This window comes from Papio anubis, chromosome 16 (assembly GCF_008728515.1).
Source record: "Papio anubis isolate 15944 chromosome 16, Panubis1.0, whole genome shotgun sequence".
NCBI classification, from domain to species: domain Eukaryota; kingdom Metazoa; phylum Chordata; class Mammalia; order Primates; family Cercopithecidae; genus Papio; species Papio anubis.
Genome location: NC_044991.1, coordinates 78,835,548 through 78,854,924, shown reverse-complemented (window position 1 = coordinate 78,854,924; position 19,377 = coordinate 78,835,548). Strand labels below are relative to the sequence as shown.

At 45.4% G+C, this 19,377-nt stretch overlaps 1 protein-coding gene across 1 annotated transcript in view; it reads left to right on the top strand.

Annotated features, from left to right (window-relative positions):
- Window positions 1-19,377, top strand: part of ATP9A (ATPase phospholipid transporting 9A (putative)) — a 138,812-nt gene that overhangs the window by 68,900 nt on the left and 50,535 nt on the right. Inside the window, exon 14 of the mRNA XM_003904604.5 lies at window positions 9,247-9,459. Coding sequence (XP_003904653.2) covers window positions 9,247-9,459 — 213 coding nt within the window. The remainder of the gene's footprint in view (window positions 1-9,246; window positions 9,460-19,377) is intronic.

Below are 19,377 nucleotides of genomic sequence, written 5' to 3'. Positions count from 1 at the left end.
GCAGTTCAGCCTTCCAGGTAGGGTGAGCTGCCTCGTTTCTGTGTCTTAAGTTAGACCCTTCCCTCGGAACCACCAACCCCAAATGCCCACCAGGCTCCTTCTTGGGGGGCTCATTGATTGGATTGTCACTACCTAACTCACATGCATGTCAGCACCCAGCTAGATGTCTGTATTGCTCCCAGCCCCTCTCAGCTCTGCTGACTCTTGATGATTATATTAGACAGCTTCATAGGTGGCGGTGTGTACATCCGGTGGGAGTTACACCCATGCCACGTTGCTGGTATTTTTAAGAGCTCCTGGTGTTTGTGGAAGCCGTCCCATCTCAGGATATTTGTGTATTTTAGCTTTTATGGTTCATTTTTGGCTTGGCACAGATAACACTCTGTAAAGTGTTGAAACTCAGAAAACCACACTTCTTACCGTGAACCCCGCCTCATACTCTTTCCTTAGGGGAAGCTCGTAAATCAGTTTGCCCATCCCGGCCTTGAGTCTCAGATAGCTGTGTGTTGTGGGGTTAGGTCTTTGCGAGGCTGGGGTGAGCTCAGAATTCCAGTACAGAGCTACCCAAGTGAGGCTGTGTGCATCCTTCTCTCATGATGTCTAAAAGTCCTGTCATAAGCAGAGGAACACGTGTGTGATGGGACATATGGAAGCTTTTGCATGCTTTTTTAAAACCAGTTTTATTGAGGGATGATTTACATACCTGAAAGTTCAGCCATGTTGAATACACAGTGTGGTGACTTTTAGTAAATTTACAGCTGTGGAACCATCCCAACTATCTAACCTTAGGATATGCCCACCACCCCGCACCCATTGCAGTCACTCCTCCCACCTTTAGAGCTTCGTAAGGAGTTCTTATACCAGTGGTTCTTTCTTCCTTTTCTTTCTTCTTTTTTTTCTTTTTTGAAGTACAGTCTCACTCTGTCGCTCAGGCTGAGGTGCAGTGGTGCGATATCGGCTCACTGAAATCTCTACCTCCTGGGTTCAAGCAGTTCTCTGCCTCAGCCTTCCTAGTAGCTGGGATTACAGGCACCTGCCACCACACCCGGCTAATTTTTGTATTTTTAGTAGAGACGGGGTTTCACCATGCTGGCCTGGCTGGTCTCAAACTCCTGACCTCAGTGATCCATCTGCCTTGGTTTCCCAAAGTGCTGGGATTACAGACGTGAGTCACCATGCCCGACCCAGTGTTTCTTAAAGTATGGCCTTTGGAACCCCTGGGCCAGATCATTTGCGCCAGAGTCAGGAGCACAAGTTGTGCCCAGACCTGCAGTTTTAACAGGTGAACCAGGTGTTTCTAGAGGACGGTAGTGTTGGAGAACAGCTGCTTTGAAACTGAGGTTCACCTCTGTTCAGAGCATGGGTATCTAAACCTGTGGACTCCAAGGCAGAGCTTGCAAGATGACCCACCGGGGTACAGGAAGCGCCTCTTCACATTTCAATTTCATCTCTAAAATTAATGCAGAATTAAAATCTTACTAATAGTATTGAGGTTGACCCAGGGGCCCTCACTCCATATATCACACAGGTACTTGTCAGGTCTGGTCCTTGAGGTGTCCTGCGGAAGGGGCTGGAATTCTACAGTTGTTTATTTTTCCAGTGTTGAAATGTAGGCCACAGTTTATGAGTGTCCAGGTGACTTGTTCTAAGGATGTGATTGAACTAAACTGGCCTCATAAAGAGAGCAAGTGGTTTTAAAATATTCCTGCAGGAAAGCTTCAGATTATTAATACAAGGCCAAGTAAACAGTAAGAAAATGGCCAACACATTAGGAGAGAAAACCATAACCAGCTAAGGACTTGTGATAATTTTTCCCCTGGATTATTCATTTACTGGTACTTTTTTTTTTCAGACGGAGTCTCACTCTGTCGCCCCAGGCTGGAGTATAGTGTTGCTGTCTTGGCTCACTGCAAACTCAGCCTCCCAAGTAGCTGGGATTACAGGCATGTGCCAACACACCCGGCTAATTTTTTTTTTTTTGGATTTTTGGTAGACACGGGGTTTCACTATATTGGCCAGGCTGGCCTCGAACTCCTGATCTCAGATGATCTGCCTGCCTCTGCCTTCCAAAGTGCTGGGATTACAGGCTTGAACCACCATGCCTGATCATTTACTAGTACTTTTAATGAAAATGGAGATACAATTTAAAAACCATAAAATTTGCTCTTTTAAGCATATGATTCTGTAGTTTTTATTTTTATTTTTAATTTATTTATTTTTTTTGAGATGGAGTCTCACTCTGTCGCCCAGGCTGGAGTGCAGTGGCGCGATCTCAGCTCACTGCAAGCTCCGCCTCCCGGGTTCACACCATTCTCCTGCCTCAGCCTCCCGAGCAGCTGGGACTACAGGCACCCGCCACCTCGCCCAGCTAATTTTTTGTATTTTTAGTAGAGACGAGGTTTCACCATGTTAGCCAGGATGTTCTCGATCTCCTGACCTTGTGATCTGCCTGCCATGGCCTCCCAAAGTGCTGGGATTACAGGCGTGAGCCACCGAGTTTGTGTTCTCTTGAGGAAGAATTTTTTTTTTTTTTTTGTCAGTGTGGTTTTCTCTGGGACATGGAGCCTATTTCATTTTTTACTCGTTCAAAAAACTTTTCATAAAAAAAGTATGAAAGTTTTTTTGCAGAAAAAAATCATACAGCCAAGCACAAAGACAAAACATTGAATTCACCTGTATTCACATCATTCAGCAGTAACCAGTATTAACACCTGGGTGGACAAAACGCCAAATGCTCTGCCTTTGTGTGTCTGGATAGATGTGTTCTTTGGTTCTCCCTGTGTGTGTTTTCTTTTCAATGAGAACACATCATATTTCCTTTCTTTTTTAACTGGAGTTGACCACCAGAATTGCCTGTAAAGTTTAAAAAATATAAATATAAATATATGCCTGGGCTCTACTGCATTCTTTGGGTCTGGATCTTAAGTATGCATATTTTTAATAATCTTTTTTTTTGAGACAGAGTTTTCGATCTTGTTGCCCAGGCTGGAGTGCAGTGGTGTGATCTTGGCTCACTGCAACCTCTGCCTCGTGGGTTCAAGAAATTCTCCTGCCTCAGCTTCCTGAGTAGCTGGGATTACAGATGTCTGCCACCACGCCAGCTAATTTTTGTATTTTTTTTTTTTTTTTTTTGAGACGGAGTCTGGCTCTGTCACCCAGGCTGGAGTGCAGTGGCTGGATCTCAGCTCACTGCAAGCTCCGCCTCCCGGGTTTGCGCCATTCTCCTGCCTCAGCCTCCCGAGTAGCTGGGACTACAGGCGCCCGCCACCTCGCCCGGCTATTTTTTTGTATTTTTTAGTAGAGATGGGGTTTCACTGTGTTAGCCAGCATGGTCTCGATCTCCTGACCTCGTGATCCGCCCATCTCGGCCTCCCAAAGTGCTGGGATTACAGGCTTGAGCCACCGCGCCCGGCCGGGTAATTTTTGTATTTTTAGTAGAGACGGGGTTTCACCATGTTGGCCAGGCTCATCTCGAACTCCTGACCTCAGGTGATCCGCCCGCCTCAGCCTCCCAAGGTGCTGGGATTACAGGCGTGAGCCACTGCGCCTGGCGTGTATATTTTGAAAAATCTTTATTGGTTATTCCTGGTTAAGAACCACTGCCAGAATAACACTGTTTAATTTCCTTCTTTTCACTCTTGTCAAGGTTTTTAATGGTTTCATAACACAGTCCAGACTAGAGAGTAAGACAAGTGAGGAACTCACATAGCAAATTCAACCGGGTGCCAAAAAAAAAAAATAAAGCAAATCACGTTTTGGTGAACTTTTTTGTTTTTTTTTTGGAGACAGAGTCTTGCTCTGTTAACCAGGCTAGAGTACAGTGGCGCGATCTCAGCTCACTGCAACCTCCGCCTCCCAGGTTCAAGTAATTATCCTGCCTCAGCCTCCCGAGTAGCTGGGATTACAGGCGCCTGCCACCATGCCTGGCTGATTTTTGTGTTTTTAGTAGAGACAGGGTTTCACTCTGTTGGCCAGCTGGTCTCAAACTCCTGATCTCAGGTGATCCACTCGTCTTTCCCCAAAGTGCTGGGATTACAGGCGTGAGCCACCGCACCTGGCGCAGTGCAGTATTTTAAAAACTCAAGTGCAAAAAATTTATGAAGAACGAAATACTGAAATTTTAAATGAAGGCAAGATCCAGCCTGGTGCTAGCGCAGTTCAGCTGCACTAACTCGCCCTGGTCCTAGCCCTGGATTTACAGTTTCAGTGGCTATCAGGCTTCTCATTATTGATGTATTGGGGCTGGATTATTCTTTGTCATGGAAGGCCGTCCTGTGCCTTGCAGGAGGTTTGGCAGCACGCTACAGATTCCTATAGCACCCCTGTCCCCTCACAGTTGTGACAACCAACTGTGTGTCCAGACATGACCAAACGAGGGGCAAAATCATCCAAGTTGAGAATGATGGTGGTATATGGGTACATTGAAATTTATTGACTTTGTCTTGCATGGTGATGTCTGCTCTAAAACAGTAAACATTGGATTTACTCAGTCACTTAATCAGCCTGTAGCTCAGCTGATTCATTTGGAGGTAGTAGCTCTGAGCCTGTCTTTGTGATGGTGGCCCTTTGAGGTGAATGAGTCATCAGCTCTGAGCTTTTTTGAGGTGGCAGGTTAGGGTTATGACAGAAATTCCTTATCTTTAATAGTGTATTTCTGGCTGGGCACAGTGGCTCACACCTGTAATCCCAGCACTTTGGGAGGCCGAGACAGGAGGTTGGCTTGAGCCTGGGAGTTAGAAAACAGCCTGGGCAATAGAGGGAGACCTTATCTCTACCTCTCTACCAAAAAAAAAAAAAAAAAAGGCTGGGCATGGTGGTGCATGCCTGTGGTCCTGGTATTCAGGAGGCTGAGGTGGGAGGATTACTTGAGCCCAGAGGGTTGAGGCTGCAGTGAGCTGTGATCATGCCATTTCACTCCAGCCTGGGCAACAGAGTGAGACCCTGTCTCAAAAAAAAAAAAAAGTGTATTTCAATCAACTGCAGCCCATTCCTAATATCCATTAATAGTATGCATGCCCATATGTGGTGAGGTTTTAACTGCATTTGGAAAGAAAATTGGTGTTCCTGGTGACTCAACGTTTAATTTTTGTATTAATCTTTTCTGTAATACAGGCTGGAGTTCTTGTCGGGAAATGGCCCTAGCTGTGGATTACTCATGGGAAAGGGAAGCCTATTTTCCCTGCCTTGGTGTCTCATTTATTGGCTGGGATGCTATAAATGACTTGGGGGCTTTATAGGATCTGAGACACCCACCCAGCGGCCCAAGTCAGGGCCCTTTGTATTTGGAGATCTTAATTCCTCTCCCAGTAGTGACCTGTGCTTGTTCTGAAGTCACTTCTGACCTTGTGTGGAGCTGTTCTGCCCTCCCTCCCTCCATAAGGGGACCAGTGGTTTTTCCCCAGGGCAGAAAGAGTCATAACCTGCCTCTGTGGATGCCACATCTGTTTTTGTTTTCCCCTGGTATTTTTTAAGTAAGAAGAAATGTGTGTAGGTTAAAGGGCCTATGGGGAGGAGGTTAGAGATAAACACTGTACAATGTGAAACTCTTCCATATGGGGAATGTGAGGATGTTTGAAGACCGGACCTAAGACAGGCATCACCCAAACACAGCCCCTGGTCAGTTTCAGTGCCTTAAGGATGTATGTGCATGACCATTTGGTGTGCAAATAAGACTTTATTTGACAATTAAAAGAAGCAGTTTCAGCACCAATGACTATTTCCTCTCCTTCCTGGAACATTTTAGTAGGAAAGGTGGGAAAGTATTAATTTAAGCGAGAAATAAAGATACGTGGGTGGAGGCATTGAACCTGTGGCCTGTGATGTTGGTCAGGCTATCATAGTTGTCTTCCAGTTCATTCATTGTCAGATGGTCCCCTGAGCCACAAGTGAGGCCTTTGTGAACCTCTGACCGTCTGTGGGTCTCTTTTTGCCTCGCTTGGGAGTTGTTTCACCTGGAATACAAAATCCCGTGGCTCTGTGTTATCCCATGTTTGAAATATTAGTGGAAGCGTTTGACTTTTGTAGACATGAAATCAGATTGCTTTACAAAATCCAGAAGTTCATGAAGGATGCCCTCAGTACAACTTTTCATTTAAACGCGTGGTTACTGAAACTTGCCAACCACAGTAATTACTTTGTCAAAGGTCTTGTTATTGCACCTAATGTTAAATAACGATTTGGTCCAGGTGCTGAGGAATGCGGACAGAAATGAAGACACATGTTCGTGGCTAGAACGTAAATTACAGAATTGAAAAAAAAAAAGTTATCGATTTAGTCTGTCCAATAGAGAACCTTTTTGTAAATCTTTTCTTTATAATTTTAGAGTTAAATTCTTTATAATTAAAAGCACTCGGCAAATAATGATTCATTTAAACCGGAGTTCTGATTCATTACTCTAATTATTGTTACCATGCAGTGCCCTTTGGCCTGGAAGTGAAACTCGTGTGCTCCTGACACCAGAGGTTAACAGAGCAGGAAGCCAGAGCACTGTGTCCCCACAGTGACCAGAATAATTTAGTAATTGTCTAATTACCTGAGGAGTCTAATGCTACTACTAAAAATAGTATTAAAAAATTAAATGAAAGTCATTTTCTTGTTTCTTGTAACCCATCTGTTCTCTATTTTGGGCAATCGGGTGTCATGGGTGTAAAGTGCGACTCATTTTAAAGGATCAGATCACTTCTCTCCCGTTAGATGGATATGTTTTTAATAGAATGTAGAATCTGGTAACTCCATACACATTTCTAGCCTCCATGATTCAGTTAGCTGTGGATTCAATAAGACTGTTGTAGGTTTGTCTAAATCTGTGATGTAAAATCTGAAACTGATGTTGATTTCATAGTTGTTTCTTCTTGAAAATGAAAAAAAAATTCATGTCAATTGAGGACTCCCCACCACCACCTTGGGAATATTAAGTTATTAATTTGTTTAATTGTTCAGCAAATATCTGTTGCATACCAGACAGAGCCCTGGGTACTAGAATACAGTGATGAGTAACTCACTCAGGTGAGCCTTCTGTTTCTGTGGTCTAGTGAGAGGGAACCGTCAGGTAAATAGGCCAATTCAGACAATGAAGAGAGTAACACACGGTGTTGCTGAAACGTGACTTGCATTGGGAAGGCAAGCGGAGTGCCATGAACTGGGGGGCCCAGGGAGAGCCTCTTTGAGGAGGTAAAGTTGAATTGAGGCCTGAATGATGAGACTGAGCAAGCCAGCCCTGCAGTGAGCTGGGGGATGGGGTTCCAGGCAGAGGGCATGGCCAGGGCAGAGGCCTTCAGGCAGGAAGAAGCTTGGCAGTGCCCAAAGAACAGAAAGGCCAGCATGGCTGGAGTGGAGGGAACAGGAGGAAGATGACATGAGGAACAGCTGGAGACGCAGGCAGGTGTTGATCAGATGCGAGGGCATTTGGCTTGTGTTGAACAATGAGCCGTAGATTGTTAAGTGCCTTTCCTTACCCGCCCCCCGCAGTAATCTTAATTTTCATTATATTCTAAAGCAGTAGAACCCTTTCTTCAAAGGACGCCTAGGTAGGGGCCAGGCACGGTAGCTCACACCTGTAATCCCAGCACTTCGGGAGGCTGAGGTGGGCGGATCGCTTGAGGTCAGGAGTTTGAGACCAGCCTGGCCAACATGGTGAAACCCCGTCTCTACTGAAAATACAAAAGTTAGCAGGGCTTGGTGGCGGGTGCCTGTAATGTCAGCTACTCGGGAGGCTGAGGCAGGAGAATCACTTGAACCCAGGAGGGGGAGATTGCAGTGAGCTGAGATCACGCCACTGCCCTCCAGCCTGGGTGACAGAGTGAGACTCATGTCTCAAAAAAAAAAGGAAACATAGGTGGCACCTGATGTGTGGCACAGGAACGGAGCTGCAGATGGCATTTCCCATCCTGCTGCAGTTGGTGGTGCTGAGTGGGTTTCTCAGGATTCCTGGGGCTCAGTGTGGAGCATGGATTGAAAACCACCTCTAGCTCACTCCTCTCATTGACAGGAAACGCTCAGAGAACAGGCATCGCTTGCTGCAGGTCTCCTAGCTGCTTACCACGCATCCAAGAATAAGGCTCAGCTTTGGTTACCCTTCAGTGCTCTTTTTGCCATGTTGCTCAAAACCATTTTTCCAAGACTTAACCCATTCCTGGCCCTTCAGAGGCTGAGCTGTGTTGCCAGTTGTAAAGGAAGGGATGGAGAAGGCCAGTGTGTGCCATGGAGCTGCCTCTCAGGCAAGAGCCAGGGTCTAAAGTCAGCCTGCAAGGCAAAATTTGAGCACAGTTACCATTACTCCTGAAAGTCTGGCTTCAGTGGAGGGCCAGGTGCCATTTTTTAGTGAGTCCCATCCAGCCAAGGTTTCCTCCGGCTGTTCCTGACGCCTCGCTGGACTGCCCTGGGTTGCTTGTTGTTGATGGTTGTTACTTGCATAGGGTACCCGATGAGGTTGTTGCCTTCTGTTGTAAACCAAGAAGATTGTGAGCTTAAACAATGGTTCTAAGCCGAGGATGATTTTGGCCTCCAGTGGACATTTGGTGACATCTCTTGTCACAACTAGGGGAGTGCTGCTGGCATCCAGCGCATCTGGTGACTGGAGGACAGGGATGCTGCTGAACACCCTATAATGTCCCCCAACATAGGTGTACCCAAGTGGGGAAGCCCTGCTCTGAACTACCGGGATCCCTTTCAGTGCAGTGGGGTCCTCATTCTGTCAGAAGCCCCTGACACCACAGATCGAGACCATCCTGGCTAACACGGTGAAACCCCATCTCTACTAAAAATGCAAAAAATTAGCCAGGCGTGGTGGTGGGCGCCTGTATTCCCAGCTACTGGGGAGGCTGAGGCAGGAGAATGGCATGAACCTGGGAGGTGGAGCTTGCAGTGAGCCAAGATCGTGCCACTGCACTCCAGCTTGGGCGGCAGAGCGAGACTGTCTCAAAAAGAAAAAAATAAATAAAAAGCCCCTGACACCACCCCAGGGAAGATAGATTCACTCAGTCTGCAGGTAGAATCATTTTCGTTCATTAAATTGTAATTTTTTCCTCTGTTTATTTTTTATTTTTATTTTTTATTTTTTTTGCCAAGCATAAATGACAAACCCTGAAAATTGCAGGTCATTTATTTGCAATATCATCGTAGATATACCTAAGAGTTCTGTGTGTTGGAACAGTAGAAGAAAAGCAATAGCTGCATGGCTATTCTTCCACACTCTCCAAATCATTCCTGCCTCTGGTCATCTTCTTTATTCATTTCTCCTTCCTGTAGCAATCCCAGGACCCACCTGCTCAGAAGGGCCCGACGCTCACCACCAAAGTCCGGCGGACCATGAGTAGCCGCGTGCACGAAGCCGTGAAGGCCATCGCGCTCTGCCACAATGTGACTCCTGTGTACGAGTCCAATGGTGTGACCGACCAGGCTGAGGCCGAGAAGCAGTACGAAGACTCCTGCCGCGTGTACCAGGCATCCAGCCCCGATGAGGTAAACCTGGGCAGGTGTGGCAAGGCCTGGGGAGGCCCTGCTTGTTTTCTCTGTGCTGGAATTAGGCGTTTTCTAAGGAAACCATGTGTCAGGGCAGACAGGAGCCAGGATGGTGCGGGACTGCTGGGAGACACATTTTCAAATACAAGAAAGAACTGCTCTTCCTCTAAAAAGAATAGCCTTGGACTTGAGGTATAGCCTGAATTAGGAAAGTTAGAGATTTTGTTTTGTAACTCAGAAGGCCAGCATAACAGGGGCACAAGGTCCCATTTAAACCACATTCTTTAAAAAAAGATGTAAATAATTAAGATCTTAATTAAGATAAACACATTCCTTACAATCTACCCATTTAAAGTATGACTTTTTATTTTATTTTTTTTCCCCCGAGATACAGTTTCACTCTGTTGCCCAGACTGGAGTGCAGTGGCATGACCTTGGCCCACTGCAACCTCTGCCTCCGGGGTTCGAGCGATTCTCCTGCCTCAGCCTCCTGAGTAGCTGGGATTACAGGCACCCACCACCTCACCTGGCTAATTTTTTGTATTTTTAATAGAGGTGGGGTTTCACCATGTTGGCCAGGCTGGTCTCGAACTCCTGACCTCAGTTGATCCACTTGCCTTGGCCTCCCAAAGTGTTGGGATTACAGGTGTGAGCCACTGCGTTGGTCAGTATGTCTTCTTAGTATAGTTAGTATATTTGGGGATTTTTTTTTTTTTTTTTTTTACAACCGTCATCACAATCAAATTAGGATATTTTTATCACCACAAAGGAAATTCTATACCCACTTTCCTGCTGTACCCCCTTCTCTTCCTCATTCCTCCAGCCCTAAAGCACCCACTAATCTACTTTCTACCTCTATAGATTTGCCTGTGACAGACACTCCAAATAACTGGAACCATACAATAGGTGGCCTTTTGTGATCAGCCTCTTTTACTTAGTGTAATGTTTTCAAGATTCATCCGTGCATATTCATGCATCAATGCTTCATTCCTTTTTATAACTGAATAATAATCTGTTTATGGCTATATTACCTTTTATTTATCCGTTCATCAATTAATGCATGTTTGGGGTTTTTTTTGTCTGTTGTGGATAATACTGCTATGAACAATTGTGTACAAGTATTTGAGTGGGTGTAGATTTCTGTTTCTCTTGGGTATATGCCTAGAAGTGGGTTGGCAGCGTCCTATGGTGACTCTATAGTTAACCTTTTGAGGATCTGTTTTCTAAAAGTGGCTGCACCGTTTTATGTATCTACCAGCAACGTATGACAGTTTCCATTTCTCCACATCTTGGTCAATACTTGTTACTGTCAGTTCTTTGGATTCTGGACGTCCTAGTCAGTGTGGAGCGGTATCTCATTGTGGTTTTGATTTGTGTTTTCCCGATGGCTCCTAATGTTGAACATCTTTTCGTGTACTTATTGGCCATTTATATATCTTCTTTGGAAGAATGTCTATCCATATCTTTTACCCGTTTTTACTTGGTCTGTTTGTCTTTTTGTTGAGGTGTTGTTTGTTTGTTTGTTTGTTTTTGTTTTGCTGTGTCGCCCAGGCTGAGTGCAGTGGCACGATCTTCCCGGCTCTGTCTCCCAGAGTGCTGGGATTTTAGGCGTGAGCCGCAGCCCCTGGCCACCTTTCAATATCTTAATTTACTTTTTAAAATGTGAATTTTCCTATAGGTATAGTTTGTATCCTCCTTTTTTCACTTACTATTTTATCATTTCTGTTTCCAACCATCTTGAATATTATTAAAAACATTCTTTAAGAATTGCTACCTGTGCATGTGCCCATTATAATATCTTAACTATTCTCATAATTGAAACTTCTCATATTGTAGGAACTTAGGTTATTCCTAATTTTTAGCAACGATATTTATAAGTATTTTGCAACGAACATCCTTAAACCTTCTAATTCTAGAAGTGGCGTGATTGGGTTTGTGAATTCAAGAGATACTTTTGAGTAGACTAGCACTGCGAGGACAGTGCTGAACAAGACAGCAGCCCCAGGCCCCTGGGGAGGAGGCTTGTGTGACACAGTATATAGCGTGTGACTCACTCCTGGGATCCAGCTCCACACTTGGGCAGTTACTTAGGCTTGCTGTGCCTCCAGATCTGTGCCATGGAACCCCCACAGTTGTGAGGCCCTGAGTAGGCAGTCATATATCTTGTGGGTCAAAATGAATGAATTTTTTTTTTTTTTTTTGAGGCGGAGTCTCGCTCTGTCACCCAGACTGGAGTACAGTGGCCGGATCTCAGCTCACTGCAAGCTCTGCCTCCCGGGTTTACGCCATTCTCCTGCCTCAGCCTCGCAAGTAGCTGGGACTACAGGCGCCTGCCACCTCGCCCAGCTAGTTTTTTTGTATTTTTTTTTAGTAGAGATGGGGTTTCATAGTGTTAGCCAGGATGGTCTCGATCTCCTGACCTCGTGATCAGCCCGTCTCGGCCTCCCAAAGTGCTGAGATTACAGGCTTGAGCCACCGTGCCCGGCTGAGTATTTTTTTTTTAGAGATGGGGTCTCACTATGTTGCCGAGGCTGGAGTAGTACAGCGGCTCTTGACAGGTGCGATCGTGGCTCACTGCAGCCTTGAACTCCTGGGTACGAGCCATCCTCCCACCTCAGCCTCCTGAGTAGTCAGGACTACAGGCATGCGCCACCATGCCCGGCTTTAAATGAGTGTAAGGCTCATGGTAACTATGGCCAGAGTGCTTCCCAGAATTTTTTTTTTTTTTTAACCATTTAACTCTTCTACCAACATCGGGAGGAATCCCAATTATTTTTTAAATTCATTTTAGGAAGAATGGGGCTCCTAAAGTTCCGGACTAATTTGCAAGTATCGGTGAGCCTGCGGTTCCCGGCAGTTGGGGGATGGCACAGTGAAAATCTTTTCCAAAGTTCACAAATGAAATAACACTTGAGTGTCACCTTCCCTGTCCCGGTGCTGCTTTCTCCCTTTTTTAGGTGGCGGGATTTGTCACCTGGGAGACTCCTCCTTCCAGTCTGCAGGGTGTTTGTGGAACAGCTCAAGCTATAAAACCCAGTTCATCTGTGGCTGTTGACATTTGAACCAGGCTTTTTAGGAGTGAAAAATGTTGCACCCCCTGGCCAGCTTCTGAGGTGGGAATTGTGTGCAGAAAGACAGAGGGGGAGGGAGGGTAGGTTTGGGTGATCGTCCTAATCTACTTGGACATGTGCCGTAGTAAGTGACCAGGTTTGTCATCATTTCTTCTTTCTGTGGCTTGGCAGGTTTAGTCTGTTTTTCCCTTTGGGAATGATACTGTGGAATAACGATGTCAGAGAGGGCCATATTTTTGGTAGCTATGGACTGGGAACCAGTAACCTGTGGGTATTTGATGGAATTCAAATTTATTTTATTTTATTTGAGCTCCTGACCTCAGTGATCCTTCGGCCTCCCAAAGTGCTAGGAATACAGGCATGAGCCACCGTGCCAAGACTTTTTTTTTTTTCTTGCTCTGTCACCCAGGTTGGAGTGCAGTGGTGTGATCTCGGCTCACTGCAGCCTCCACCTTCTGGGTTCAAACGATTCTTGTACCTCAACTTCCCAAAATAGCTGGGATTACAGACATGCGCCACCATTCCTGGCTAATTTTTGTATTTTTAGTAGAGACAGGGTTTTCACCATGTTGGCCAGGCTGGTCTCAAACTCCTGACCTTAAGCGATCTACCTGCCTTGGCCTCCTAAAGTACTGGGATTACAGGCGTAACCACTGTGCCTGGCAGAATTCAAATTTGAGCAAGCTCCAGATGCTGATGATCTGAGAAGCAAGTCCTGCCCGAGACCCCTGATGCTCATGTCGGCATCTCTGGAGGCTTTAATGCCTGTCGCCCGCTCCTCTGTTCCCACTGGACTTGGATGTATTTGTTTTAGGGCTGTGCCAAGATTTTTCCGTGAGGGTAAATCTGTCATGGAATGCTTTGTGCTTCTTGGCCCCTTTTTCTCATGGTACTTTATCTCTTCTGTGGATGAATTGCACTTGAATTCAGATTGGTCTTGTTTTTCTAAGATTCTGAATCATGATTGAGATTAAAAAAAGAACTACTTTTCCTTTGGTCTTTGGTGTCTTCAGAGGCTAGTGTTACCTTTTTGCTGTGTGTGTGTGGTTTTTTTTTTTTTTTTGATACGGAGACTTGCTCTGTCGCCAAGTCTGGACTGCAGTGGTGCGATCTCAGCTCACTGCAAGCTCCGCCTTCCAGGTTCATGCCATTCTCCTGCCTCAGCCTCCCCAGTAGCTGGGACTACAGGCGCCCGCCACCTCGCCCGGCTAATTTTTTTGTATTTTTAGTAGAGATGGGGTTTAACTGTTTTAGCCAGGATGGTCTCGATTTCCTGACCTCATGATCCGCCCGCCTTGGCCTCATAAAGTGCTGGGATTACAGGCGTGAGCCCTTGCGCCCGGCGTTGCGTGTATGTGTGTTTTTTGTTTGTTTTTTAACAACTTTTATGATTTTGCATTGCATAGTTATTTTATGGCTATAGCAGAACACTTGAATGCATTATCAGAAAAGTAAAAAGTAACCCATAATCTTACTAAAGATATAGTCGTTGTTAATGTCTTCCTGATCAGCCTTCTAAACTACTGCCAAATACAAATAGGTTTATCTAAATGCCTCATGAGGCTCAAAGGAGGCTAAATCTAGTTCAAGTGAAATCTTTCAGAAAGTCGTACTGTTTCCAAGTCCCTGTAGGATTCCACATAGACTTGGCTGGCTCTAGAATCGTGCCTTTGAAATTCAATATCAATAAAACATTGCTAGTCTAGGCAAGGTCAGTTTATGGAAGATGTATAGAAACCAGTATGCATTTTACTTGGGAGCTGCTGCAGTAATTTCTACCAGTTGGCGTAGGATTCATTTCCTGTAACAGAAAGCAGGATTTCCTAAATTGGTTTCCTGTGTACATTCCAGTTTGGGAACCTTGAAGTGTCTTTATTCAGCTATTGATTACAGCCTGGGGGCGCTGGGCCCTCCCTGCCACCGTACAGTAACTCACCAGGGAAATGAAATGGATACAGTCGGACCCGGAGGAGCACTGCTCAGACGCTGGAGCCAGCTGGCCTCGGCCCTGACAACATCCCACCATTTCCAGGATGTTCCACAGCGTTGAGAGTGGGGTGTGGGGGGTGGGGGGTGGTGGAGAGTGGGAGTGGGGGCCGTGGTGATAATGCAACTTTCCAAGCCTTTGTTTCTTGGTGTGAGCCAGGAGGTGCTGTCCTGCAAGCAGCTAGGATCAGCTCTGTCCATGGCTCATTCACTTGTCTTTTCCATGAATTCTTTCATATTTAAAAAAAATTTTTTTTTTTGGCCGGGTGCTTTTGAGACAGTCTCACTCTGTCATCCAGGCTGGAGTGCAGTGGTGTGATCTTGGCTCACTACAATCTCCACCTCCCGGGTTCAAACCATTCTCCTGCCTCAGCCTCCTGAGTAGCTGGGACTACAGGCACCCACCACCATGCCTGACTAATTTTTGTATTTTTAGTAGAGACAGGGTTTCACCATGTTGGCCAGGCTGGTCTCGAACTCCTAACCTCAAATGATCCACCCACCTTGGCCTCCCAAAGTGCTAGGATTGTAAGTGTCAGCCACCACGCCTGGCCAAAAAAGCTTTTAAAATCACAAGTACTAATGTCTTCACTACAGAAAAGGGAGGAATTATAGAATCAAAAAGAAGATAAAAAATAACTTGTGATTTTTACCACCTGGCTTTAACTACTACTGTTTATGTTCTGGTATAGATTTTCTCAGACTCCTTCTAAATACATGCATATTTAAATATATATATTTTTTTATTTTATTTTATGTGTATTTATATAATATGTAAGACATGCACATTTATATTTATATAATATGTAAACATTTGTTACATATTATATAATATGTAAATATTTGTTTATGTAAACAAATATATATCATGTAAACTATATTATATAAATATATAATGTAAACAAATATAATTTAAATAAATATTGACATAATATATAAAATAATATTTACTTTGTGTGTGTGTGTATATATATATATAGAGAGAGAGAGAGGACCAGTACAGAATCATGCTGTAGTATGTATAATTGAACAGGAAGGAGGGTGAATTAAGTAACGTCCTTTAGAAAGTCACATGGCTTTCTGAGATTGCACCACTGCACTTGAGCCTGGGCAACAGGGCGAGACTGTCTCAAAAAAATAAACTAAAAGAAAGTCATATGACTTTGACATTTCTTTGGACTTATGCTTGTGTGCAGGCATATGTGTGTGTGTGTGTGTGTGTATGTGTGATGTATTTGCCCATGTACCGTATGAGTATGTGTGTGCACATGGATGCACATGTGTATGTATGAATGAAGGCTGCTTGCCGTATTTCACCCTGCGTTGAATAGCTGAATAATTCCAGAGCAATGCATCAGCAGCGTGAGGTAACATGCAGAGTATCTGCGTGGCTAGCACGTGCTCGTGGCACAGAGTGAGAAGCCCGTCTCTCTCCTTCCCTGACTTCCATTCTCCCAGGCTTCTTCCTGTGAGGCACCCACTGTTATTAATATCTGAGTATCCTTGCAGAGATAATTATTTGCATGTATTAGAATGACCCGCACCCTTCATTAAAAAAAAATATATATGTATATATATATTTTTTGAGACGGATTCTCGCTCTGTCACCCAGGCTGGAGTGCAGTGGCGTGATCTTGGCTCACTGCAACCTCCCCCTCCTGGGTTCAAGTGATTCTCCTGCCTTGGCCTCCCGAGCAGCTGGGACTACAGGTGCATGCCACCATACCCAGCTAATTTTTGTATTTTTAGTATAGATGGGGTTTCACCATATTGGCCGGGCTGGTCTCAAACTCCTGACCTTGTGACCTACCCACCTCAGCCTACATCTACATCTGCAAAATGCTTCCCTCTTTTCTCATCTGGGGAAGCTTCCGAGTTTGGTGAAAATAAGCCTTTTTCTACCAGACCCTGACAGCCTACCTTCTGAGTATCTTGCCTTTACTGCCAACCTCATTCGGATTCATCCCTTAGAAAGGAAAATTAAAATGAGCATGTTTCACGTAACAACTTCCAGTTCCATCCATGTTGCTGCAAGTGACAGAATTTGTTTCTTTTTTAGTGTGTTTTACTTATTTTTCTGAGATAGGATCTTGCTGTATTGCCCAGGCTGGAATATAGTGGTGCAATCTTGGCTCACTGAAGCCTCGACCTCCTGGCCTCAAGCAGTCCTCTTGCCTCAGCCTCCCAAGTAGCTGGGATGAGAGGCGCATGCCACCAGACCTGGATAATTTTTGTATTTTATTGTAGCAATGGGGGTCTTGCTATGTTGCCCAGGCCAATCTCAAACTCCAGAACTCAAGCAGTTGTCCTGCCTCAGCCTCCCAGAGTGCTGGGATTATAGGCTTAAGCACTGCACTGGACCAATAAGAGGATTTTTAATGGCTATACAATATTCTTCTGCCTACGTACACCACAGATTGATTGTTCTGTCTCCCAAGCTTACCATTTAGGAGGTTTCCCACTTTTGGTTATCGTAAATCATGCCACGATGTGTTGCCTTCCATATTCTCTCTGCACATCTGTGACCATGTGTGTGAAAGGTCCTAGTTGTCTCCTTTTGCGTCGTCTTGACCTTGTTGCTGAATGTGAGTGTAAAAACTGCCAGGGAGCTCAAGTACATGGCGCCGGAGAGGGCAGGCAATCTCGTGGTCCTTCTGCAGCTACGAGGTCGGTTGGTTTGTTTTTTTATGAGCACATTCTTGGTGAACCATAAGATGTATGCAGTTCCCCTCAATGCCTGGGCATAGTCTGAGCCTCAGCCTCAGGTCCAGACAATGACAGCATTCAGATGTGTACCCGAATGAGCTCGGAGTGTGAAGCAGAAAGATTTAGGAGGGTGCTGGAGTTTTACCACCACGTTGCCATGACCTTGGACCCAAGGGGTAAGGTCAAAGGACAGAGGTCAGGAACTGTAGGGGACCTCCTCCATCCGTGTTATTGATTAACCACCGAAGGACTGTGGTTGTTCAGAGGAAGACAGTGGGGGCTGTTTGAGCAGGGCTGGACAGTGTTGTACAGACACTGTAGGAAACTGTCAGATGTGCCTCCCTTGGTGTTAGCTTATCCCTGGGCCATCGAGGCAAAAGCTCTGTACCGTGTGGTATTAGTGTTGGCTCAGAATGGAGTTAATAAATAGTCATTACTTTTTTTTCTTTTCCTTTTTCTTTTTTGAGGCAGAGTCTTGCTCTGTCACCCAGGCTGGAGTGCAGTGGCGCAATCTTGGCTCGCTGCAACCTCCACCTCCTGGGTTCCAGCGATTCTCCTGCCTCAACCTCCAGGGTAGCTGGGACTACAGGCACACGCCACCATGCACGGATAATTTTGTATTTTTAGTTTATTTATTTGTTTGTTTTGAGGTGAAGTCTCACTCTGTTGCCCAGGCTGGAGTGCCGTGCCACAATCTCAGCTCATTGCAACCTCCGCCTCCCGGCTTTAAGTGAGTCTTCTGTCTCAGCCTCCCCAGTAGCTGGCATTACAGGCGTGTGCCACCATGCCTGGCTACTTTTTTGTATTTTTAGTAGAGACGGAGTTTCACCATGTTGGACAGGCTGGTCTTGAACTCCTGACCTCAAGTGATCCACCCTCCTTGGCCCCACAAAGTGCTGGGATTACAGGCGTGAGCCACCGTGCCCGGCCCATAAATAGTCATTTCTTAATGATCACATTTTAGGAAGATGATGCTGTTCTTTCTTCTTAAGTATTTATTTTTATCAGAGTCAAGTGATAGGAAGTTCAGTTTCAAGTACAAGACATTTGGATCAAAAAGTGACTATATATTTATTTATTTGAGACAGAGTCTTGCTCTGTTGCCCAGGCTGGAGTGCGGTAGTATGATCTCAGCTCACTGCAACCTCCGCCTCCCGGGTTCAAGCAATTCCACTGCCTCAGCCTCCTGAGTAGCTGGGATTACAGGCGCCCACCACCACGCCCAGCTAATGTTTTGTACTTTTTTTAGTAGAGATGGATTTTCACTATGTTGGCCAGGCTCGTCTTGAACTCCAGACCTCAGGTGATCCACCCACCTCAGCCTCCCAAGGTGTTGGGATTCCAGGCATGAGCCACTGCGTCCAGCAAGAAGTGACCTTTCATGCAACTGTCTCTTCCGCGGATTCCTGGCGGGCTGTCTTTTGTTTGTTTCATGCTGTGTTAAAAAAAAAAAAAATTGAAGCAGTATTTAAAAATCACTTGATTTTATATAAAAATTAGCTTTTCTCAAGAAAGATCAGGTCTGGAAATAGTGGGCCCAACTTCTACCTGGCAATGGTTGGCCAGGCTGGGCAGCTGCTACCTCAGTTTTCTTCTGACCCCCACATGGCTCTGCCCTACTCCTGTCTGCTCCTCTCCCAACCCCTGTCGTCATTTGAATCTGCAACCACTGTCTGGTGCATTTGAATGTATTTTCTTATTGAGTGAAGAAAACCGTGTGTCTTTGGATAGATTTATAATTTTGAAAGGCTGGATTAGGGCTGACCGGTGACTCTTTGTGAGCTTGAGTATTTATCTTACTGAATGCCACCAAATAACCCCTTTTATCAGATGTCGCATTCCCGCCTCGTATTGTACGTGCTCTGATGATTGGTGTGTGTCCTGCTTGTGACAAGAATTCAAGGCTACTGAGCGTGATCTGGCTTATTTCCCAAGCACAGCATCCCAGGTACAAAGAGAAAACTTTAAAAACTTGTCACAGGTGGTTTATTGCTGACCAAGAAATGATGAAAAAGCCCTTTCACGGATGGTTTCTGGCATGAGTTCCTCAGATGGGCATTTGAGGAAGGGAAAGGTGTGGGCCCTGCCCCTTTGATTTCTTTTCACCCAAAGCAGAAAACACAACAGACTCCTGAGACAAGATCCCCTTCCCGCC